We start from the raw sequence: 19,795 nt of genomic DNA, 5'->3' as shown, positions 1-19,795 counted from the left end.
CTGGTTGGCTGATCTATCCATCATTCTGCCGGGAGGACACTCCCATGTATAATGTCAATTTGGAGTAAATTTATAAATGGCTTCTAATGGCTGATCGACGCCAAACCTGGTGGGAAAATAGCAGCCCTTTAATATTGCATCACATGACTAAGGACTACATCCTATCTTGTCACCCTAGCCTCCTCAAGATAAAGTAGATCCATATTGGGGAGTGGGTGGGTGAAAGCACAGCTGGAGGAGGTGTTTAAGCACATAGTGTTGAGGTGAATTAAGCCATTTAACTACCAGTGAGGCATCTAAATACATGCAAACCGTTGAAATGCATGTGCGCCATTCAAATGCAATGCCATGTCACTGCAGTGGGAATCGGTGGCTGGGGGGGACAGCACTGAAGCACTGAGGCCTCAATGAATTCATTGACTAAAATGCTAGACATGCTATAGATATGTTGGTGCTGGGCCCTAGGGTTAATGTGCTATCCCGCATGGTGCCATTTGGTGCTTCACCACTTGCTATGTGAACCACCCTTTGGTTCAATTTGGAGTACATAAACAAGGCACGAGTGACCGAAGAAGATCAATAACAATTCAGCTTTTTAGAACTGCTCCGCAATCAATACCTCCTCATCCCTTCCTGTCACAGGCAGGGATCCTTCCACCCATACATGCATGGAGGCGGACACACAAGTACACACATACAACATACAGTACGCACACACACACACACACACACAGCATGAAAAAGAGCATAGGCCATAGAAGGAAATGTGTTCATGAGTAGACAAAGTCATTTTCATGTGTGAGTACCCTCTTGTGATATAAATCTAATTTGACCTATTGATCAAACTTGCCATAATACTTATTAACAGTTCCTTTGGTTCCAGACTATACATCAGGCCCATTAACACTTTGCATTAAGTAGTGCGTGTGTGTGTGTGTGTGTGTGTGTGTGTGTGTGTGTGTGTGTGTGTGTGTGTGTGTGTGTGTGTGTGTGTATGTATGTATGTATGTATGTATGTATGTGTATGTGTGTGTGTGTGTGTGTGTGTGTGTGTGTGTATACGTATGGGTGTGTGTGAGTGGGGTTGACTGCTTTATTCAGCATAACCTGCTGATGCAGGAGAAATCTGTGCTCGACTGAGCAGTACTGATTGATTCTGGGTGAGAATCGTGCGCTTTCCATCGCTTTTGAGAGTGATTTCCTCAGGAGCACAGTTGACCCTGACGTCCTCCACAAATATTCACACGCACATGCATGCACACATGCATGTAACTGGAAAAACATAGAACTGCCAATAAAAACAAAATAGTGATACTGTTCGGTCATCAAAATCGATAATATGATGGTATTTTGTGGTGCTATGGATATGATGACATGGCAGGGCAAGTCAATATCAATCAATATTGATTGATACTAGACTGCCTGAAGGAGGATCCATATAAATCAGCTATTATAAGATATGTAGATATGAGGAACTATCTGATAAAAGCATCCATTGTGCTATTAGCTTAGCAAAAACTGTGTTTGGAAAAAAAGTTTTCCTGGCATAAGCCTTTGAAACCGCGCACAGCTAAATCAAAATAACATCACAACATTCGTAAACACCAAACAAAGACGAAGCCGCTAGACTCATATCACAGCTTCACTTTCATGTTAACGTATTGGACACGAGAACCCCCCCCCCACACACACACACACACACACACACACACACACACACACACACACACACACACACACACACACACACACACACACACACACACACACACTCCAGTAGTCTTGAAACAATATATAGGGATGAAGTCGATATATTAAGGATAGAGAGTAGAATACAGAGAGAGAGAATAGAAATAGAATAGAAAATAGTTTATAGGCTCAAGATAGAATATGAGACAGGAGGACTAGGGACAGAACAACCCAGGGTCTGTGTCATGTCCCGCAAAAGCTATATACATGTTTTATTCATCAGCGTTAAAATTTAACCTGGCCACAATGTGTCTTTTGTCGCTACATGATCTCTGTTAACGTTGGCAAAGTGCTCTACTCTCTGTTCACTACACATGAACACACGCACAGACACACTTCTTGGTGCGCTGTATTAAACATAATCCGCACCTCAAAGGACATGACTCAAAGTTAATGCTTTGATTTGTGTTAAATCTGTTGTTGACAGATACAAAATGTCCATCTTACAAGAGCTTTCCCAATAACCTATATCCTGAAGAAACACATTAACATTACAGTTGCATGCAGCATTGTTTTTCAACACTTAAATCAAGGCTTATGCAGCATCTTGTAGTGCATCACTTATTCAAAACATGAAATATCAGAAGATATATATTTTTTAAAGACGCTGCAAAAAAAAAACAGCCACCAACATAGAAAAATGTTAAGGAAATTGACCACACAAACGCTACATTTGAACGTCAAAATTAAGTCTTATCCGATTCAAGTATGAAATGTGCCAACTGAGTTCGACCAGTTTGTGCCAATATTCCCAAACACAAAAGGCATACATCGTAATGACTCAGCAAGCCAAGGGCCCAACTTTCAGCACCCATTACGACTAGCGTGGGCACTAGGACCCTGGGTTCACTGGCCCACATAACCACGGCGTGCGCTTTAATTAACATGCAGGCAGGCTCCATTATAACCGGCTCTTATCTTTGATAATGCAATTCACTTCATGACACGACATTTCTAATTGGACGGGTGAAAATACGGCGAGACGAAGAGTGTTTAATTCTTCGGAGTCCCCGATGAGGGAAGCAGCAAGCTTATACTGCAGCACAGGGGATTGGGGAGGACACAGAGACAGGATTAAAAAAGAAGGGGAGATGAAAGAAAGAGGGGAAGAGCCGAGGAAGAAAGAGACCACAGGGGGCAAGTCTTACGTGTGATATGTCCCCATTCGCCTCTAGAGCTGTTAAGACTATCGCCACAGTAATCCATAAATGTATCTGTGTAAATAGCAACGCAGTCTTTGGGGACGGGAGGTGTGAGAAATGGAATCAATGGGCAGATTGTTTGCCGGTGTTCTTTATAATTTTGCGTCATTTTGTAGTCAACCTTTGTTTACCCAGGGCAGGGTCGCTGAGCCTCTCATGCTACCCTGTCTTTTCCAGCAGGTAATTACCTTCAAATGCATGTCTTCAGAGGACAGAAGCTAAACATGCTAACTCCACAGAACGTGTGAGCATGCTCACTCCACACAGAAAAAAGAAAAAAGAGAAAGCAGGTCTGAACTCTCAGCCTGTACACCATTGATTTCAACCCAGCACCCTCTTGCCAAGTGTCTTTGTATTTGCTTAACATCATAGCCAGCTTTGTGTTGACCACCCAAATCCCCACCCACAGAGGAATTGATCCAGGCGCTGGCCGGATGCAGCACGGACAGATCAATGAGGTGGGCTTGAGGTGTGTGGGAGGAAATGATCCTAGGATGAGTTATAATAGCTGAGCTGAAAGGTCCCGCTCCTTTATCTAATCCAATGACAATACATTTAGGTTTTAAAAACCTTTGGAATGAGTTGAAAGTGTTTATAGTCTTGGTAAAAAAAACCTTTTTGTGAAAATGTGCAAACATCTAAGTTCTAGTTTGCCTTTTTTCAATTGCATATTCATTTCTCGTCTTGTGCATTGGGACCGTGTAAAATGATAGGTAATTACACTGATCACGTTTAATATGCGTTAAATGCACAGTTTTGACCTTGATCCAGTGTGGAAGCAGATGAACCTAGAGTATCACCGTGTAGCATGTTGGGGCGTCCAGGTCTAACCACTGGGGAAGGACAGTGGGGGCAAACGCACGCACACACACACACACACACACACACACACACACACACACACACACACACACACACACACACACACACACACACACACACACACACACACACACACACACACACACACACACACACACACACACACATATATATGTGCGCACATTACATGCATGCACACCACTCATGACATACGTTCATGGATGGACACACACACTCTAATAAAAGTGGACGTAGTGTTGTAAATCTCATGTATGGTGCTGAACCTACTTATTTCAAAGTACCTATTCATCATGCTTTATATCCCCCTGTCCCTATCTCACACACACACACACACACACACACACATCCACATCCACGAAACCAGATAAAGTAGCCTTAAGAAAAAGTCACAGAGGAGGCAGTTTCTTAAGGTGGTTCAATAATGGTGGTGTGGGGTGTGTGGGGCGTGTGTGCGTGTGCTTGAGCGTGTGTGTGGGAGTGGGCGTGCAAGTGTGTGTGTTTGCTTGCGTAGGCATGTCATGGCAGCTGTCTTATCTTTTCCCGACAGGATGTTCAAAATTTGTGGGGGAGAAAAACAATTCATTAGAGAGAGAGGGGGAGGGAGGGAGGGAGGGGGAGAGAGAGAGAGAGAGAGAGAGAGAGAGAGAGAGAATGATGGGGTAAGAGAGAGAGATAATTAGAAAGCAGGCAGAGTAAAATTAGAAAAAGTTAAAGGGCAGAGAAACAAGAGAGGTAAATAGCTAAGAGGGTAAACAGCAAGAAAAATTATCCATGTAATTTAATGTGATATGTTTGACTATTTCAGCTTTGTATGTATGTGTGTGTGTGTGTGTGTGTGTGTGTGTGTGTGTGTGTGTGTGTGTGTGTGTGTGTGTGTGTGTGTGTGTGTGTGTGTGTGCGGCCTGGCCGCTGATAAGACTCTGGATCACGTCAATCATACATCAGCGCTTTCGAAACCCTCCGTTTTCATGCTATCTACCGTGGTTCACTACAAAGTGAGACCAGCACTTACAAAGTCATCCACCTGGGATAGCCTCTTTGAAAAGGCAGTCTAAGTGGGGATGTGGACGACATGACGGAAGGCCAATAATATAGAAATGGGGTGTGGAAGTGGCCTTAACAGTTAACCAATATTGATTCAGTAGCCACACGTCTTCCCCTCCACTCTCCTCCTCCGTCTTATCCTCCCCCCTCCATCTCTCGTCCTTCCTGTCGCTGCCCCTTCCAGCTCTGCTGTCCTCAGTTGTAGAGTCAGGGCTCGAGAGGCATTAAAGGGACAACAGCGAACTGATCAAGAATATAAATAGTGCTGCTATTAATAACCAAAACACAGACAGTCAAAAAAAGCCAGTAATATCTCAGTAGTAATTACACACACTCTTCATTTGTGTAATCTCTCTCTCTCTCTCTCTCTCTCTCTCTCTCTCTCTCTCTCTCTCTCTCTCTCTCTCTCTCTCTCTCACAGATAAATCTCTCTTGGGAAGGGGCATAAAGGTCAAAGGAGTGCCCTTGAGAACCTTGAGTATGATCCTGAGTTAAGCCCTACGTAAACGAACAGTGTTTCGTAAATCCTTAAGAGTCACACAGTTTATCCACTCAATCACAATCAGTGTACATCAATGTAGAGTTTGGGTGTGTGTGTGTGTGTGTGTGTGTGTGTGTGTGTGTGTGTGTGTGTGTGCCTTTGTGTGTGTCTCAGAAGGATTTCAGACCTCTTTGATGGCTACCTTGAGAATGTGCTCACCATATTCGATTCCAACCGCATCTTGAAATAGGCTGTTTGGAAATATATATGCCGTCATATATAGTGATATCATTAAGGTGACTTTTACACAAGGGTGTAACTGAAACAAAACAACTGCATCCTCAGGAGACCTTCCTTCTCTCTGTTATACATTTTCCCAGGCTATTTCCAGCCATGATTGCAGATCTCTTACATAGTAGCATAAAATGTTCTGACAGGGATGGTGAATTAGTGTCTGTAATTGAAGATCTTCAGCCCGGTAGGTTCCGTTAAATCTTTTATAGGAGAGAGACACATTCAAACACATACACACACACACACACACACACACACACACACACACACATGCGTGCGCGCGCGTGTGTGATGGCATCGGTGGCAGTTGAGTGATTTGAGCTTCATGAAGGACAGTGATCTTACCTTAATTATACATGACCCATCAGGGAGATGAAGGAGGGCAAGCGGGCGAGAGAGGACAGAGAAAGGCACAGAGAGAAAAAGAGAGAAAGAGAGAGAGAGAGAGAGAGAAAGAGAGAGAGAGATAGACGAGATAGAGCTCTCATAATAGTAAGGGAATGAGATGAGGTCATTAGTATTGACGAATGACATAAATGATAGAGTTCAGAAGTGATGACAGTAACGTGAGTAGCAGTGTGAAGAGGAGGGAGGGGGTGATTGGCCGAGGGGAGAGGATGATATAAGAAAGGTCGGGGGAGGTAGGGGAGGTTGGGGAGGTAGGGGAGGTTGGGGAGGTGACTGTGAACTCGGCATTGATCTCCATGTCTTCCCCTGCAGCATGTTTGGACTTTTGCACTGTGACAGAACGGCGAGCCAAAGGCTTGACAAATCACCCCCAGGCTTCCTTACACAGATGCACACACAACACACACACACACACATTCACAGATCCACAGACACACATGTGGATGCACACGTAAAAAACACACATACACACACAAAAACACATATATGCAGCACACATGTGAAAAGACACTTGGTAAATTACACATGGTCATTGATCGCAAATTGATTGCAAATTGATGGCAAATTGATTTTAGAACAATTCATCAGTTGAAACTAAGCATTTAGCACAATTTATCTTTGTAAAAGATTCATTAGAAAACTTTTGTTTCCAACATGGACACTCCCATTCCTCATGCATTCTACAAACCCATGAAACCATTACAAGCAAAGCCTTTGGGTACATGTGAAAACTACATTTGAATAGATAAAAATGGTCTGAAGACTGTAGAAAGTCTTTCTACAGTTTTAATTTACCCAGCATAACCTCCGCACCAAACACACAAAGGAAAACACATGTATAATCATGTATAATGCAGTGCATTCAGGAGCACACATTCGGGCATGACGACTTCGACAGAGTAACAGGAGACCTACGAACTCCCAGGGTCCCAGAGAAGACACGTCAGACTCCACTTTGAAACCATCAAAGTCCATAACGGAGAAACCGAGACGTGATCTCAAATACAGTTGAATTAACTGCGACGTGCGAGGCACCGTCTCAACGCACGTATCGCTATTGTTGATGCTGACCTACATTCACACATTCAAATATCAGGAGTATGAGTGTGAGCGAAACAGAGGCGTACAGAAGCGAGGAAGGGAGACAGGGGAGATCGGCAGGGAGGAGGTCCGAAATGGAAAAACACGGCGGTGCTCTTAACAGAGGAATTCGGGGGTTGTGTAGCAGAAGAAGACGTAACATCAGGAGCACAGGATGTCATGAAATATGTAGGAAGCGGCAGCGCGGTCGCAGGCGCAACACAACAGCCATTAGAGAAAGCGAGGGAGAACGCAGTCAGCCAGAACCATTAATGTATTTCTCCTTTAGCATGGGGACGTAAATACACAGACACATACATGCAAACACCCCCCCCCCACGCACGCACACACACACACACACACACACGCATGCACGCATGCACACACACACACACACACACGCACAAACACCCACACATACAGATGCACAGAGACATACATGGAAACACCCACACACATACATACACACATGCACACACATACATACACACACACACACACACGTACACACACACACACACACACACACACACACACACACACACACACACACACACACACATCACACTAGTGGAAGATCTCATGCATTAAGGTTCATGCAGATGTAAACCACACATATATACATACACACACAGACAAATACACACTTGTATAAAATATCCAGATTTTCACCAGACACGCAGTTGAGTGCCGAAGAAACAAACACACACACACACACACACACACACACACACACACACACACACACATGTATACGAGCACTAAGACACAAAAAACAAGCACTTTTCTCTCTCTCTCTTCCTCCCTCTCTATGTCTCTAGCTGCTTTCAGGCGTGTTGTGTAAATCATTGATGGGGAGCATGTAAAGGAAGACACAGGCTATAACTACAGACATACAGTAGTGGTGTACGGCAGTCTGGCCTTTAAAGGGTCAGCCCGGAGACCCTGTACAAACGGATAGACTTCTGACACTTTTGAACTCTGGGTAGTAATCTGTAAACAGAGTTCATGTGAAAGTGAGGAGCCCTATGCAGCATCCTTGTGGCACTGGTAGTAAGGGAGGAGAGAGAAGTCGAGTAAAGAGTGTTTTTTAAAGACAATTTACATAAACAAAGGTTAGAATGTTAGGCTGTTCTGTGCTGCAGTATTAAGGAAAACTTGAATAAATAAAATAATTGCAACACACACACACACACACACACACACACACACACACACACACACACACACACACACTCAAGCACTTGCACTACGCTCACAGACACAGACATACAGACAAAGCAACATAGACACGTCACACACATATACACAGTCACACACACACACACACACACACACACACACACACACACACACACACACACACACACACACACACACACACACACACACACACACACACACACACACACACACACACACACACACACACACACACACACACACACACACACACACACTAGCTTTACTAAAGAGGAAAAGTTCGCTCTTTAAGTTCTGCTATTTTGGTCCACGCTGCTTGAAACGTCTTAAAACGAATCCTTCATCCTAGAGTAACACCAATAGACTGATCAGATAAAACACAACAGTGACAGTGATTGAGAGGCATCCAAAAATGCATAGGATAGCCTGAGCTGCACACGCAGTCCCTGAGGTGTGAGTCATTAAATCACAGAGCCGGTGCTATGGTGCCACCGAATTTACCGTCGCCGATGAGACAGAAATGAAACGATAAAACAAGGCAATAAACAGGGAAGCGTTTGGTAAAAAAAAACAACCCAACGAATAAATCGGTGTTGGTGTTTTATCCGCTTATTGTGTCAATGCCAGAAAAATCTGCGTCTTGCTTAAAATGATCATCGTTCAAATGTGGCACGGCAACATGCGGTGTGCATTGCAAGAGAGATGTGGAAGAGGGAGGCACGCACCGCACACGCTGGCTGGGAGACAACACACGGTAGCCTACCTGGATGCTGCATGATATCTCAGAGTCGTCCAGTAACCGAATCGTGCAGAGGGTTTCCTGGTCCAACGAGCGGATGCTTGGGCTGCGAAACCGGAGCATTTTCATTCTTCTGTCGTTTTGAACTCAGCTCTTCATCTCGACCAACGGACACTGTCGCACATGCTTCGGATTCGGTGGCTTTGATCAGCGCCTGTGTGTGTGTGTGTGTGTGTGTGTGTGTGTGTGTGTGTGTGTGTGTGTGTGTGTGTGTGTGTGTGTGTGTGTGTGTGCGCGCGCGTGCGTGCGTGCGTGCGTGTGTGTGTGTGTGACGCCGCCTAGGGATGGACGGACAGAGAATAAGGGATGGATTTGTGGTAAACGAGTGGAGGGCAGAAGCGTGCATCCGACTACTCTCTGCTCACCGTTCTGCCTGGTCCTAATTGAAGTGGGAACGGGGTTTCCAATTCCCCTCGATCTTATGCTCCCCCCCCCCCCCCCTTCTGACGCGTGGTTTGTGTACACCGCGCGCTGCGCTTTTCTGACATGCCATCCCTTCAAATGAACTGAGCACCTGCCCACGTATCATCTCATATACATTTCATTTCATGGATTTAATGTATGCCTACATTCACGTCATGAACCAATTCGATTCAGCATTTGAATCGTACATTAAGCCACATTTTCTATTTACTGTCTGTAACACTTATTTGGCTGAGCATTTCTATAGTAAGAATTCAAGTGTGTGATAAGCTCGCATAGGAAAATGTAAATATCCATATCCAGTTTGACTCTTTATATCAATTCAATTGATTTAGCTACAGCTAGTAGCTAAGCTAAATTAAATTACTAAGAAAGTTTATTATCTCTCGGCTCGTTTATTGTTCATTAAAACACTTATTTTAAGTATTTTAATGACCAATGATGCCTCATGTTAACCGTCAATGGGTTTTTATTTGAGGGATCAGCTTGTCTCGGACCACACTGTCTCTTTAAATGATGGGCATATATGCGCGTTTTGCGTCACTTCGTCCCTTTGCAAAAGTAGACTCCAGCGAGCGAACGTACACCGCGTGGTTCAGCTCTCGACCAATCACTGAGGTGAACTGTAAAGTGAGCGTTACTCGATTGGTTGGTAACGGATAGCGGTTCGGCCTACTGTACGTTCGAACCCTTGGATGTCAAAGCTTCCCAAGCAAAACGACTCTAGCGGCTGTTCGCTGCCGTTCTCCAGCGTTCCGAGGTGTTCCGAGGGGATATTCGTTGTGTCAGGGGGTCGAGCATACGGGCTAATAACGCTCCCGGGGCAATATGATCTTCATTATCATGGGCGTGTCAGGCTGCGGCAAGTATGTGTACAGTATACATCATCGGCGTATAGTAAACAAGGTTCCGTTTTAGTGTGATTGCAGCCATTCTTCAGAAGTTATGACGTTCACCTGAGCAAATTAGGCCACCTGTAGTAGTGACAACATGATAACAATATTATTGAAGTCCATTCTATTAATAACAATGATATCGTGATTTACATGTTATGTAAGGCCGAGGTCGGCCTACCTCCAGTGCCAAATTATAAAACAGGACACAACATAATCTATGACTATATAATTATCGTTATGTAATTAATCTAAGGTGACCAGATTTCTGAGACAAAATCCGGGGACATTTTCGGTTCAGCAGTGTAAAAACCCTCCAAACATGTAGTGTTTTTGTCATAGAGAAACTAAAACGGGGACACTGCCCTTACCATTCACAAAGCAGGGGGGAGGTGGTACGGGACTAGCGGAGTTGTTGACGGGGGGGGGGGGGGGGGGGGGGGGGGGGTTGCGGACTGGCGGAGTTGTTAACGGGGGTGGGTGGGGGGGGTTACGGGCCAGCAGTAGCCGGGGACAGGTCACTGAAAACGGGGACTGTCCCCGGAAACCGGGAACGTCTGTTCACCCTAAATTAATGGGATAATAATAAGCACATATTTTTTTTACCTGTTCTCTTCTAGATCCACACTAGGAACCTTACTCTCAGAAAAGGTAAATATTCCCTGTCCCTCTTTCCTTCAACACTCCTGTCGCTGTTTCCCCTTAACCACAGCTGGTCTGTGCACGTGTGTGTCTACAGCTGGGCTGGCCGCTGTATGAAGGAGATGACTTCCACCCTCCAGAGAACATCGACAAGATGGCTCGCGGGGAGGCCCTCACAGACCAGGTGAGCTGCTCACAGAGCAGGTGAGCTGCTCACAGAGCGGGTGAGCTGCTCACAGAGCGGGTGAGCTGCTCACAGAGTGGGTGAGCTGGCCCGGGGGCAGACAGCAGCATGCTTCTAGTGGTCTAGTGGGCCGCTCTGTCCACTCTCCCCACTCATTGGCTTCCTCAGCGCCCCTGAGTTGGTGTCACAGCTTATATGGCCTCACAGACCTGATGTCCCTTAAGCAAGATTGTAGCCACAGACTGTTCTATCTCGGCTGGTGAAGTCCATTGAAGAAAAGTTGCAAAGGGTTTCAAGTGTCCGCCTTCAAATGAACAATGTTTTGGTTGCTACACGTAGAACAGAACGCTCATATGGACGTGTTACTTCAGGTGAGGCGCCTTTTCTGATATGATAATTCCGAATGTGTTATTCATGCCATTAATGGAATATCACATCGAAAAGCAAAACCTCCTGAGCGAAGAATGACAGCTGGCCGTAAAAAAAGTGTTTTAGTAATGACAACCAAAGCTATCGTTTGCCAACATATATTGCCATGCCATCTGGCAGGTAGGAACAGGCATGGGGACAATTCTTAATCCAAAATAATCATTTTAATTGCCTTTCACAATAATACCATGACAAGAGCACCGAGGGGTACATTTGAGTTTTAAAGCCTTTTTTGTCTCATACTAAAGATTCAACTTTAGCTCGAATTTGACAGATGCAGCGTGTCCAGTTGGATTTCCTGTTTGATCGTAGTTTAAATAAGCCTGTGTTTCTTAACCTCCATGTCTGATTGTTTAATTTCCTCTCATTGGTTCTTGGTGGGGACCTTGGTCTGGGAAGGCCGTTGGACATGATCCCCTGTAGGCCTAATATGTGCCGAAGCAAGAAGTTATATTACCTGCTCAGACTCAAGGATCATTAACTTCAATCCCGAGTTAGGCTTTAACACTGCTGAAAGGAGTGTTGTCAGCTATTTCTTATTATTGCTGAGTGTACTTCCCTCATATATACTGTATGCATACCTTTATGCCGACAACATTTTTGCAAAACATGCTAACCAAGCTAATGCCACCAGACCACCTATCTTAGCTTAGATAAAACACAAGCGTTCTAAATCTATCCACTGTATATTTATGATGTCAAGTAAATTTTATAGCCATATTTACTCATAGCTGCCATTTGCACCTTGCCGAATCGCAAAATAATGTTGTACTCTCTCCTAGCCAAGGCAGATCGCTGCTGTTCGCATTGTTTTTGCTTAGGCTGTACAAAATGTATCCCTCTGTGTTATCTTGTACGGTAAGCTTTCTGTTCCCCTGGCTCAGTGCACCAAAGGTTGCCTCATCGGTTCTACGTACAGACACTCAAGTGAGTCCCGAACATTTTGTCCAGGGCTAAACCTCGTCTTAAGAATTCACGCCGACCTACAATACAATAATTCAACCCCCTTGCCCTTTGACACAAATCCAATGTTTATGCCCTAGTCGTAAATGTTATCATTCATGTGTGGTCCTTCTGTCACCAAATTCTCCCAGGACAGATTTCCGTGGCTCCATAAGCTCCACCAAGCCACCGTCAAGTAAGAAAAAACGATCTTGCCAAACTCTCCCCATCACCCGCAACCCTCCCTCCCTCAACCTCTCCCCACTGTCAGAGTAACAGTGAACATTGTATGTGTGATTCAGCTCAGTTTGTGTGTGAACGTGCGTCCCCTTTCCCCTTCCCCCTGTAGAGCAAGGCGATCGTCCTCTGATGCCATCGTGGTTTGCTCCGCCCTGAAGAGACTCTACAGGCAGATCCTTCTCCACGGCCCCCGAGCCCTCACTTCCACCTCCTGTACGGAGCGAGCAGCCCTGCCGCCGTCCCTGCCCTGGGTTCACTTCCTCTTCCTGCATGGCGACTATGAGCTCATCCACCAGAGGATGGTGGCCAGGAGTGGACACTACATGCGGGCGGACATGCTGCAGTCCCAGTTCTCTGCTCTGGAGCCACCAGGAGCGGAGGAGCAGGTGTTGACCCTGGACATAAGAAGGGGCATGGGTGACATCGCCACAGAGGTTGTGAATCTCCTCAGCCTCAGGGCCCCCGTCCTGAAAGTGGTTACCACGGTAGCAGACCATAATCGCTGAGTGAGTGTTCACCGGGAACTGCTTGGAGAACTTGCGTGACACGTGCAGAGTTGTGGTTTCCGTTCTTCCGCCCAGCAGTGTGCCGGAGGGCAAGTGAACGCTTGCGTTAATTATTTACGCATTTTTTGTTTTCTAAAAATATTACTGACTTGAATATTCACATCCTTTCCATTTCTAAAACAAGATCACGGAACTGAGGTAATTGCACAAGTATCCAATAAGTGACCTTTCACTGTATTGATTACCGGATTAATGCAGAAATGAGTATTTGAGCATTTGAGTGCTTGCTATGATCACCAACAGCATGAAATATGAATGAGTGAAGTTTTTCTAAGTTTATATAAAAATGTGAAACAGATTCACTCTGAAGTCGCCACACAAGGATACTGAGGCACCCCTGTGTGTGTGTGTGTGTGTGTGTGTGTGTGTGTGGGGGGGGGTGCTACAGCTGCTTTTGTCCCATGAGGTCATCTTCAAACCCGCAACCCAGATATTTCAGGAGCCTCTAATCCAGACAAAACCTTGAGGCTGTTCTCATATCCCGCATTCAAACCATGTGATAACACACACACACACAATTCGTTATTTGGGATTATTTCTGTTATTTGTTACATTTTTACACACCTGATCACAGACTTGTTCATGATTTAAACACATGTATAGATTATAGATGGTCAAAAAGAGAAAGAAGAAAAAAAACATGCAGGTTTGTTGTGCCTGCTCAGAAGTTTTAGTCATTTGTGTACAATTATCAAACCAAAACAACCTGGTTATGAACTGAGTGACAAATATCAAACATATTTTCTGCTTAAATAAAGCAGTGGGTCGTGATTCGGTTACTGGCATTCAGGAACCTGGGCAAAGCTGCCCTCTAGTGTTGAAACCGAAATACTACAAACAACATAATTTAACAGATTTATTATGAAACAAGTGAACGTTGTCTCATGTAACCATTAACTATACTTTTAGTGGTGTGATTTAATTATTACCCTTATAATGTGATGAGTCCCATCTCTGATATGAAGGATGTCTTACTAGATGTAGTGTTTTTGTCAAGGGAAAACTTTGCTACAAAGAGTGTTCACATTGTATGAGGTTAGTTAAGTTCATAGTGCACAAAGGTAAATCATTGAAATTCCCTTACACGAATAGCAGCGAAATAGCAGCGAATTCATCCTCATATGCAACCAGGTATGTGTACTGTAATACATGGATATCTGTATGTAAATTAGATAACACTTATTATTACAAGTGTGTGAGTGTGTGCGTGCGTGCGTGCGAGAGAGAGAGTGTGGATCCATCAGTACTGAACGTAGAACCTGAAGATGTCTGATGTCTCGGATCCCTGAAGCTGAGAACACCAGGTAGCTCCAAACTCTCTACGGGATGTCTTCACTCTGGACTCTGCACAGAACACATTAAGCTCAGGGAGGGGGACACACACACATTTAAGTATGTGTATCTGTATGTGGACCAAGAATGTCATCACAATCCTTGAATAGTCTTGATTCATCTCCAATTCAAGACTATCAAAAGGCATCCATAAATGTATCCATCAAATCAAAATTCTTCAAAAGTAAATGAATGGGTAATAAACAGCAAAGAAAGTAAAAAAACAAAACAAAACAGTGCAATACAGTAAAGAGTAGAATACAAATACAATACCAGTATAAAGTATTGAGTATAAGGTACAACAGAAAGCGGAGACATGTACACAAGGAGCCGAGGCCAACCTGTTGACTGGTGCTGGCTAACATCTGCAGCATCTGCTGCACAAACTGCATCTGCTGCTGTTCTGTCACCATGGCCACCTGGGGTGCGTTTGCTGGCGGTCTGTCTACGTAGGAGTCAGCAGGATCAATGCCGATGCTTTCCAGATCAGCACTATGTGAAAGACATCCACCAAACACAATGAATCCACCGCCCCATGCGTGGTGGGAAAAGTACAAAGCATCACTTGGGTCAAATTAAAGTTGTTGTTTTTTCTCCTCTCCAGGTGGTAATCCATCCATTGCGCATGATTGAGTGAAAGTGGTGGATGTTGATATAAATATTGACTTGACTAAACAGCTATTCAAACATTGATTATCATACTGAACCACTGAACCATGTATACTTAATTACCAGTAATCATTTGACTGTCAAAGTAAATGCATATCCTTTGAGGGTCGATTTAAACATGGTATTGACTCAAAGGTCTGAGTTATAGTGTCTGCTGACAGCCGGTTGCTCTTTCACCTGGGTACCAGGGCCGGGGCTTCTGAAGCCAGGGTCTGTAGGCCGTGTTGGATCTGAAGCAGAGCCTCCATCGCTTTAGGGTTCAACATGGCCGCCAGCAGATCTGGACTCTGCATCTAAATGGTTCATCAATCACAGCACAGAGATTCCCTCACCCCAGCATGGTTTCCATTGTTCCTAATCGCTAATAACATCTCGAGACACCTTCACAGTAAAATCTACTATTAAAGTTGGTATATGAGAAATGAAAATGTCTTCAATCATACACATACAATTCAATGTTCAATCATGTTGATCCTTTTCAGCCAATTACTGTAAGAGAATGAGTCCTCCATAAGTCGTCACCTGTTGCAGGAACATTGGAAGATGCTCTCTGATTTGCTGTTGCAGCTGAGGATTCCCTGAGAACAAGGGGTGGCTCAACAGCATCTGAAACAGCATGTATACGAGACCTTATTACTGTGCGTTTGTGTGTGTGCTCGGATGGATTAAGTGATTCATGGCAGGCCTACTCTACCTGTGTGGCTAAGTCCTGGTTCTGACAGAGGGTTTCCAGTATGGTGTTGACATAGGGTCCTGAGAGCAGGCTCTCCATCAGACCTGGACAGGCACAGATATGCTCCAGGAGAGACTGCATGCCTGCACACAGAGGGGATGACAGTGTGGTAGCGGTCACGGTTGTCCATCGCCTAGCAGAAAGGTGCTGGGTTAAAACGCCAATGTCTTCAGCTTCCTGTCGACATCCTTGTGATGCCTACTACTTATGTGCTCCTTCGTGACATGCATCTGTAGGTGACTTTGGATAAAAGCCTCTTTGATTAAACATTGAAACATTGATTAATAGATGAAGAAAAAACACAGAAAGCTCAACAGAAATCCCCTTAATCTTCTTTACATTTCAAGTTGAAACATAGTTACATTTTGTGTTGTTTAATGCAAATGAAGTATCCTTGCCTCCGGAAAAGGGGTCCTTTGAGGTGGGATGTACAGTGGGTGTGTCAGCCACGTTGGCGAGGGGCTCTGTGGAATGCCTGTACAAGGGAAGTGGCTGTCCCTCAGCTCTGATTGGCTGGGATTCCCCCGACGATGAGGTCACTGGCGGGTCTCCTCTGGTCTGAATAAGAGCAAGAGGAGGACAGCAGAGCCCAGGGACTATCAGAGGGAACCCGAGCATGAAGGACACGCTAAATATAACAGCTTCACCTTGACATGAGTGGCAATGAAGGACACTGTCTATCCTGAAATCAACATGGTCACCACAGAAAGGTGTGTGTGTGTGTGTGTGTGTGTGTGTGTGTGTGTGTGTGTGTGAGTGCGTGCAAGCACCTTTACACGCAAGGGGCTGAGTGATCGCTCCTGTGAGTTACTTTTAGTCCTCTGAAGTGAGTCGGCGGGGGCTGGTTCCAGGTTTGTGAGGCCACAGTCCTTGTTCCTCATCACTTCCTGTATGACGTCGGGGTTGTGAGCGAGCTCGATCATCTGGGGAACGACATGGTCTCATCACTTCACATACCGACACGAGACCAGGACAGACACATTAGACAGGGCTTCCTACTGTAGTTCGATATACACAACGTACGACCGGAGACCCTTAGTTCCACTACAAGCATGCGCACACACTCCCACAACCTGGCAGAAAATCCATTCGCAAAACGTGTCACCCATTTATGAATAGACGATTCAGAAAGGTCTACATTTTATAGACCATTAATAGGCCATACTCACTGAAAGTGACTAACTAAACCAAAAAAAACACAGTATATCTCAGCAGGATTCGATTTCATCTCGCGTCAATGCCCTGTTAGAACAAAAACACAGAGTCAAAGATGATTGACTTCAGACCTATGCCCCCTCATCAGTACCCCTTTCATCCAGCCAACCAAACACATGTGCCCGACCTCAACCTCAACCGTGACCCCTGACCCCCTAGCCGGCCTACCTGTGCGATGACATCCGGGTCGTCCAGCATGTCGGCCACCTCCGGGCTGGTCTGGAGGAGCTGCAGGATCAGAGGGTTGGACAGGAGGAGCTGTTTGGTGAGCTGGGGGCTGGAGGCGGAGAGGGCGCTCTGCACCAGGGGGCTACCCAGGAGAGTGCTCATCAGCTCCGGGTCGGAGAGCAGCTGTTCCTCCATCTGGCGCTGGAGGGGCTGGAAGAAACCCGGAGCGCTGACGGACGGAGCCAGGCTGTCCAGCTCCTCCACTGCGGTAGGGGGGAGAGGGGAAGGGTCAGAGCATAAGACATGCTGGGGCTTTGTGATACGAAGCGGGGTGGGTGGGTGGATCGCAGGGCGTAGCACGGGGGACTGGATGTGAGTGGATCGTAGGATTTGACTCATCTGGCTGAAGCCAGAGTGGTGATGGGATGGGAATTAGAAAAATGTCTATTAGAGGTGTCAAATTGAGTTTGATGAGGTGAGTTTGATGCATTACGGCGTGAATAATACCACAATTAGATATGTTATTAAAATGTACAATAGAAAAGAGAAAGAAAGAAAGGGGAAGGGGAAAGGAGCTTCCAGATTCATAATTGACCAGTGATCCACCTAACTTGAGCTAATATGTAAGCTACATCGACTGGAAAGTTCAGTTCAGTTAAGTTATCCTTTATTGTCCCTTTTTGGGGGAAATTCTTTCTCTGCTTTTGACCCTTCCGGGAGTGGAGGGAGGAGTGTGTCACAGATAAAGAGGGGTGGGTGGGAGTGCGTAGAATATGAATGATTGGAGAGAGACAAGACAAGAGTAGGATGTTAAGACACGGTGAGACAAATAATGTGAGGTGATAATAACATCTTGCTGGAGATCATACCAAGACAGAGTGGAGAGGTGGGTGAAGGTGTCAGGTCATCAAGGGTAAGGTGATCAGTCTCTACTTTGTAGTCTGTTCTGGAAGCAACACTGCAGGACGCGGGTGTAGACGAAAGGTGAGGACTGAGGAGGAAGAGCAGTCGACCAATCAGAACGATTTATAAAATCATAGACAGAAGTGACCTATAGCCCTAAAGCAGTGGTTCTCAACCTTTATTAGGTTATTTATTTCAGGTAGCCTATTTTTGCACCAAAAAGATTTGAAAACCATGAATGTTTGAAAATCTAACGCCCCCCAGGGGGCGGTACTGCCCCCGTTGAGAAACCATGCCCTAAAGTATGTAGTCTACCTGATAAAGATGTTGAGGTTGACTGTTCCGTCGTTTCCTTTGTGCTCGCTGAGCAGCTCTGACCCACTGAGAATGCTACCGGAGTGGATCAGCACCAGTTGCTCTGCGGTGGTCCCCAATCTCTCCGCGACACACCTTTTCAACTTCACAACCCCAGGAGCATCCACCCACACACAGTATCATTACTAAGTTTAACTTGTCCATGACAGCTGCAATTAAACGTACGATTGATCCTGTCAAGAATTTTAATTATCCTCCTAGCATCACACAATATATTCTACTCTACTATATATTGTATGAGGATTTTTTTTAGTTTAATATAATTTGTGTTGGAATTGTAAATAATTCTACTTGAAGAAAATACTTTTGTTTTGAGCGTCATACAATATAGGCCTATTGTAGCCTATGACGCTAGGAGGATAATTAAAATTTTTACTAAATGTTTACATTTTTACTTTTATGACTATAGTCATAAAAGTAAAAACCTTGGCATGCTAATAGTCTAATAGCTCAAGCCTTGCCATCAACGAAGACCAACACATCAGCTTGATAAGGCTACATTAACGGTCTTTGAATAAAGTCACGTTTGTCCACGCAGTTGCGTTCACGTTTACCTGGCTTACGGTGCAGTTAACCCCGACGGCGAAATCATTTATCGCTATAGTGGTCTTCAGGGTCACCCGAAAGCTGTTTGAGAACAGGCCCGCCGGTCCCTCCGCATCCTTCACCGCGCCAGCCATCCTTGCCCTGGCCCAGAGATGCAGTCGGGTCTTGGCCGGGCGTGGAGCGCCGCCTAGATGCGTCTGTTCAGTGACTAGGCAGAACGACGGGACTCATGCCAAATTTAAGTGGCTGCGCAAGATGTACAGCCTATTCTTTTTTGTAGGATTTATTTCTTATATCTTTTTCACTATTACATTTTTTTTAAATACGCTTGCCTTCATTTATTTCAGACTTACGTTATTGCATCATTTAGACAACAATTGCGCTATTTTTTAAAGATTTCTTGTCCTCCTACAGGCATGGAGGTGTGGTTTT

At 45.1% G+C, this 19,795-nt stretch overlaps 3 protein-coding genes across 3 annotated transcripts in view; 1 reads left to right on the top strand and 2 right to left on the bottom strand.

Annotated features, from left to right (window-relative positions):
• Nucleotides 1-9,172, bottom strand: part of frmd3 (FERM domain containing 3) — a gene marked incomplete at both ends in the record, with an annotated part of 39,978 nt that extends 30,806 nt beyond the window's left edge. The window contains one exon of the mRNA XM_084468745.1: nt 9,068-9,172. Coding sequence (XP_084324871.1) covers nt 9,068-9,172 — 105 coding nt within the window. The remainder of the gene's footprint in view (nt 1-9,067) is intronic.
• A 1,079-nt stretch (nt 9,173-10,251) lies between these two features.
• Nucleotides 10,252-13,720, top strand: LOC311343155 (putative gluconokinase). Its single transcript, XM_084468016.1, has 5 exons — nt 10,252-10,392; nt 11,040-11,070; nt 11,159-11,245; nt 12,769-12,812; nt 12,966-13,720. Exons 1-5 carry the CDS (start codon nt 10,355-10,357, stop codon nt 13,360-13,362), a joined length of 597 nt encoding a protein of 198 aa, XP_084324142.1. The 5' UTR covers nt 10,252-10,354; the 3' UTR covers nt 13,363-13,720.
• Nucleotides 13,721-14,741: 1,021 nt separating this feature from the next.
• Nucleotides 14,742-19,497, bottom strand: LOC311343279 (ubiquilin-1-like; the record flags this gene model as incomplete). Its single annotated transcript, XM_084468155.1, has 11 exons — nt 14,742-14,766; nt 15,055-15,246; nt 15,601-15,716; nt 15,946-16,029; nt 16,118-16,239; nt 16,555-16,714; nt 16,927-17,079; nt 17,540-17,802; nt 18,409-18,530; nt 18,758-18,900; nt 19,372-19,497. 11 exons carry the CDS (start codon nt 19,495-19,497, stop codon nt 14,742-14,744), a joined length of 1,506 nt encoding a protein of 501 aa, XP_084324281.1.
• Between the last annotated feature and the right edge of the window lie 298 nt (nt 19,498-19,795).

The sequence above is a fragment of the Micromesistius poutassou genome, assembly GCF_964030765.1.
Source record: "Micromesistius poutassou genome assembly, chromosome: 5".
Lineage (NCBI taxonomy): Eukaryota > Metazoa > Chordata > Actinopteri > Gadiformes > Gadidae > Micromesistius > Micromesistius poutassou.
Note: the sequence above shows the minus strand (reverse complement) of the source record. Positions and strands in the feature narration are given on the sequence as shown.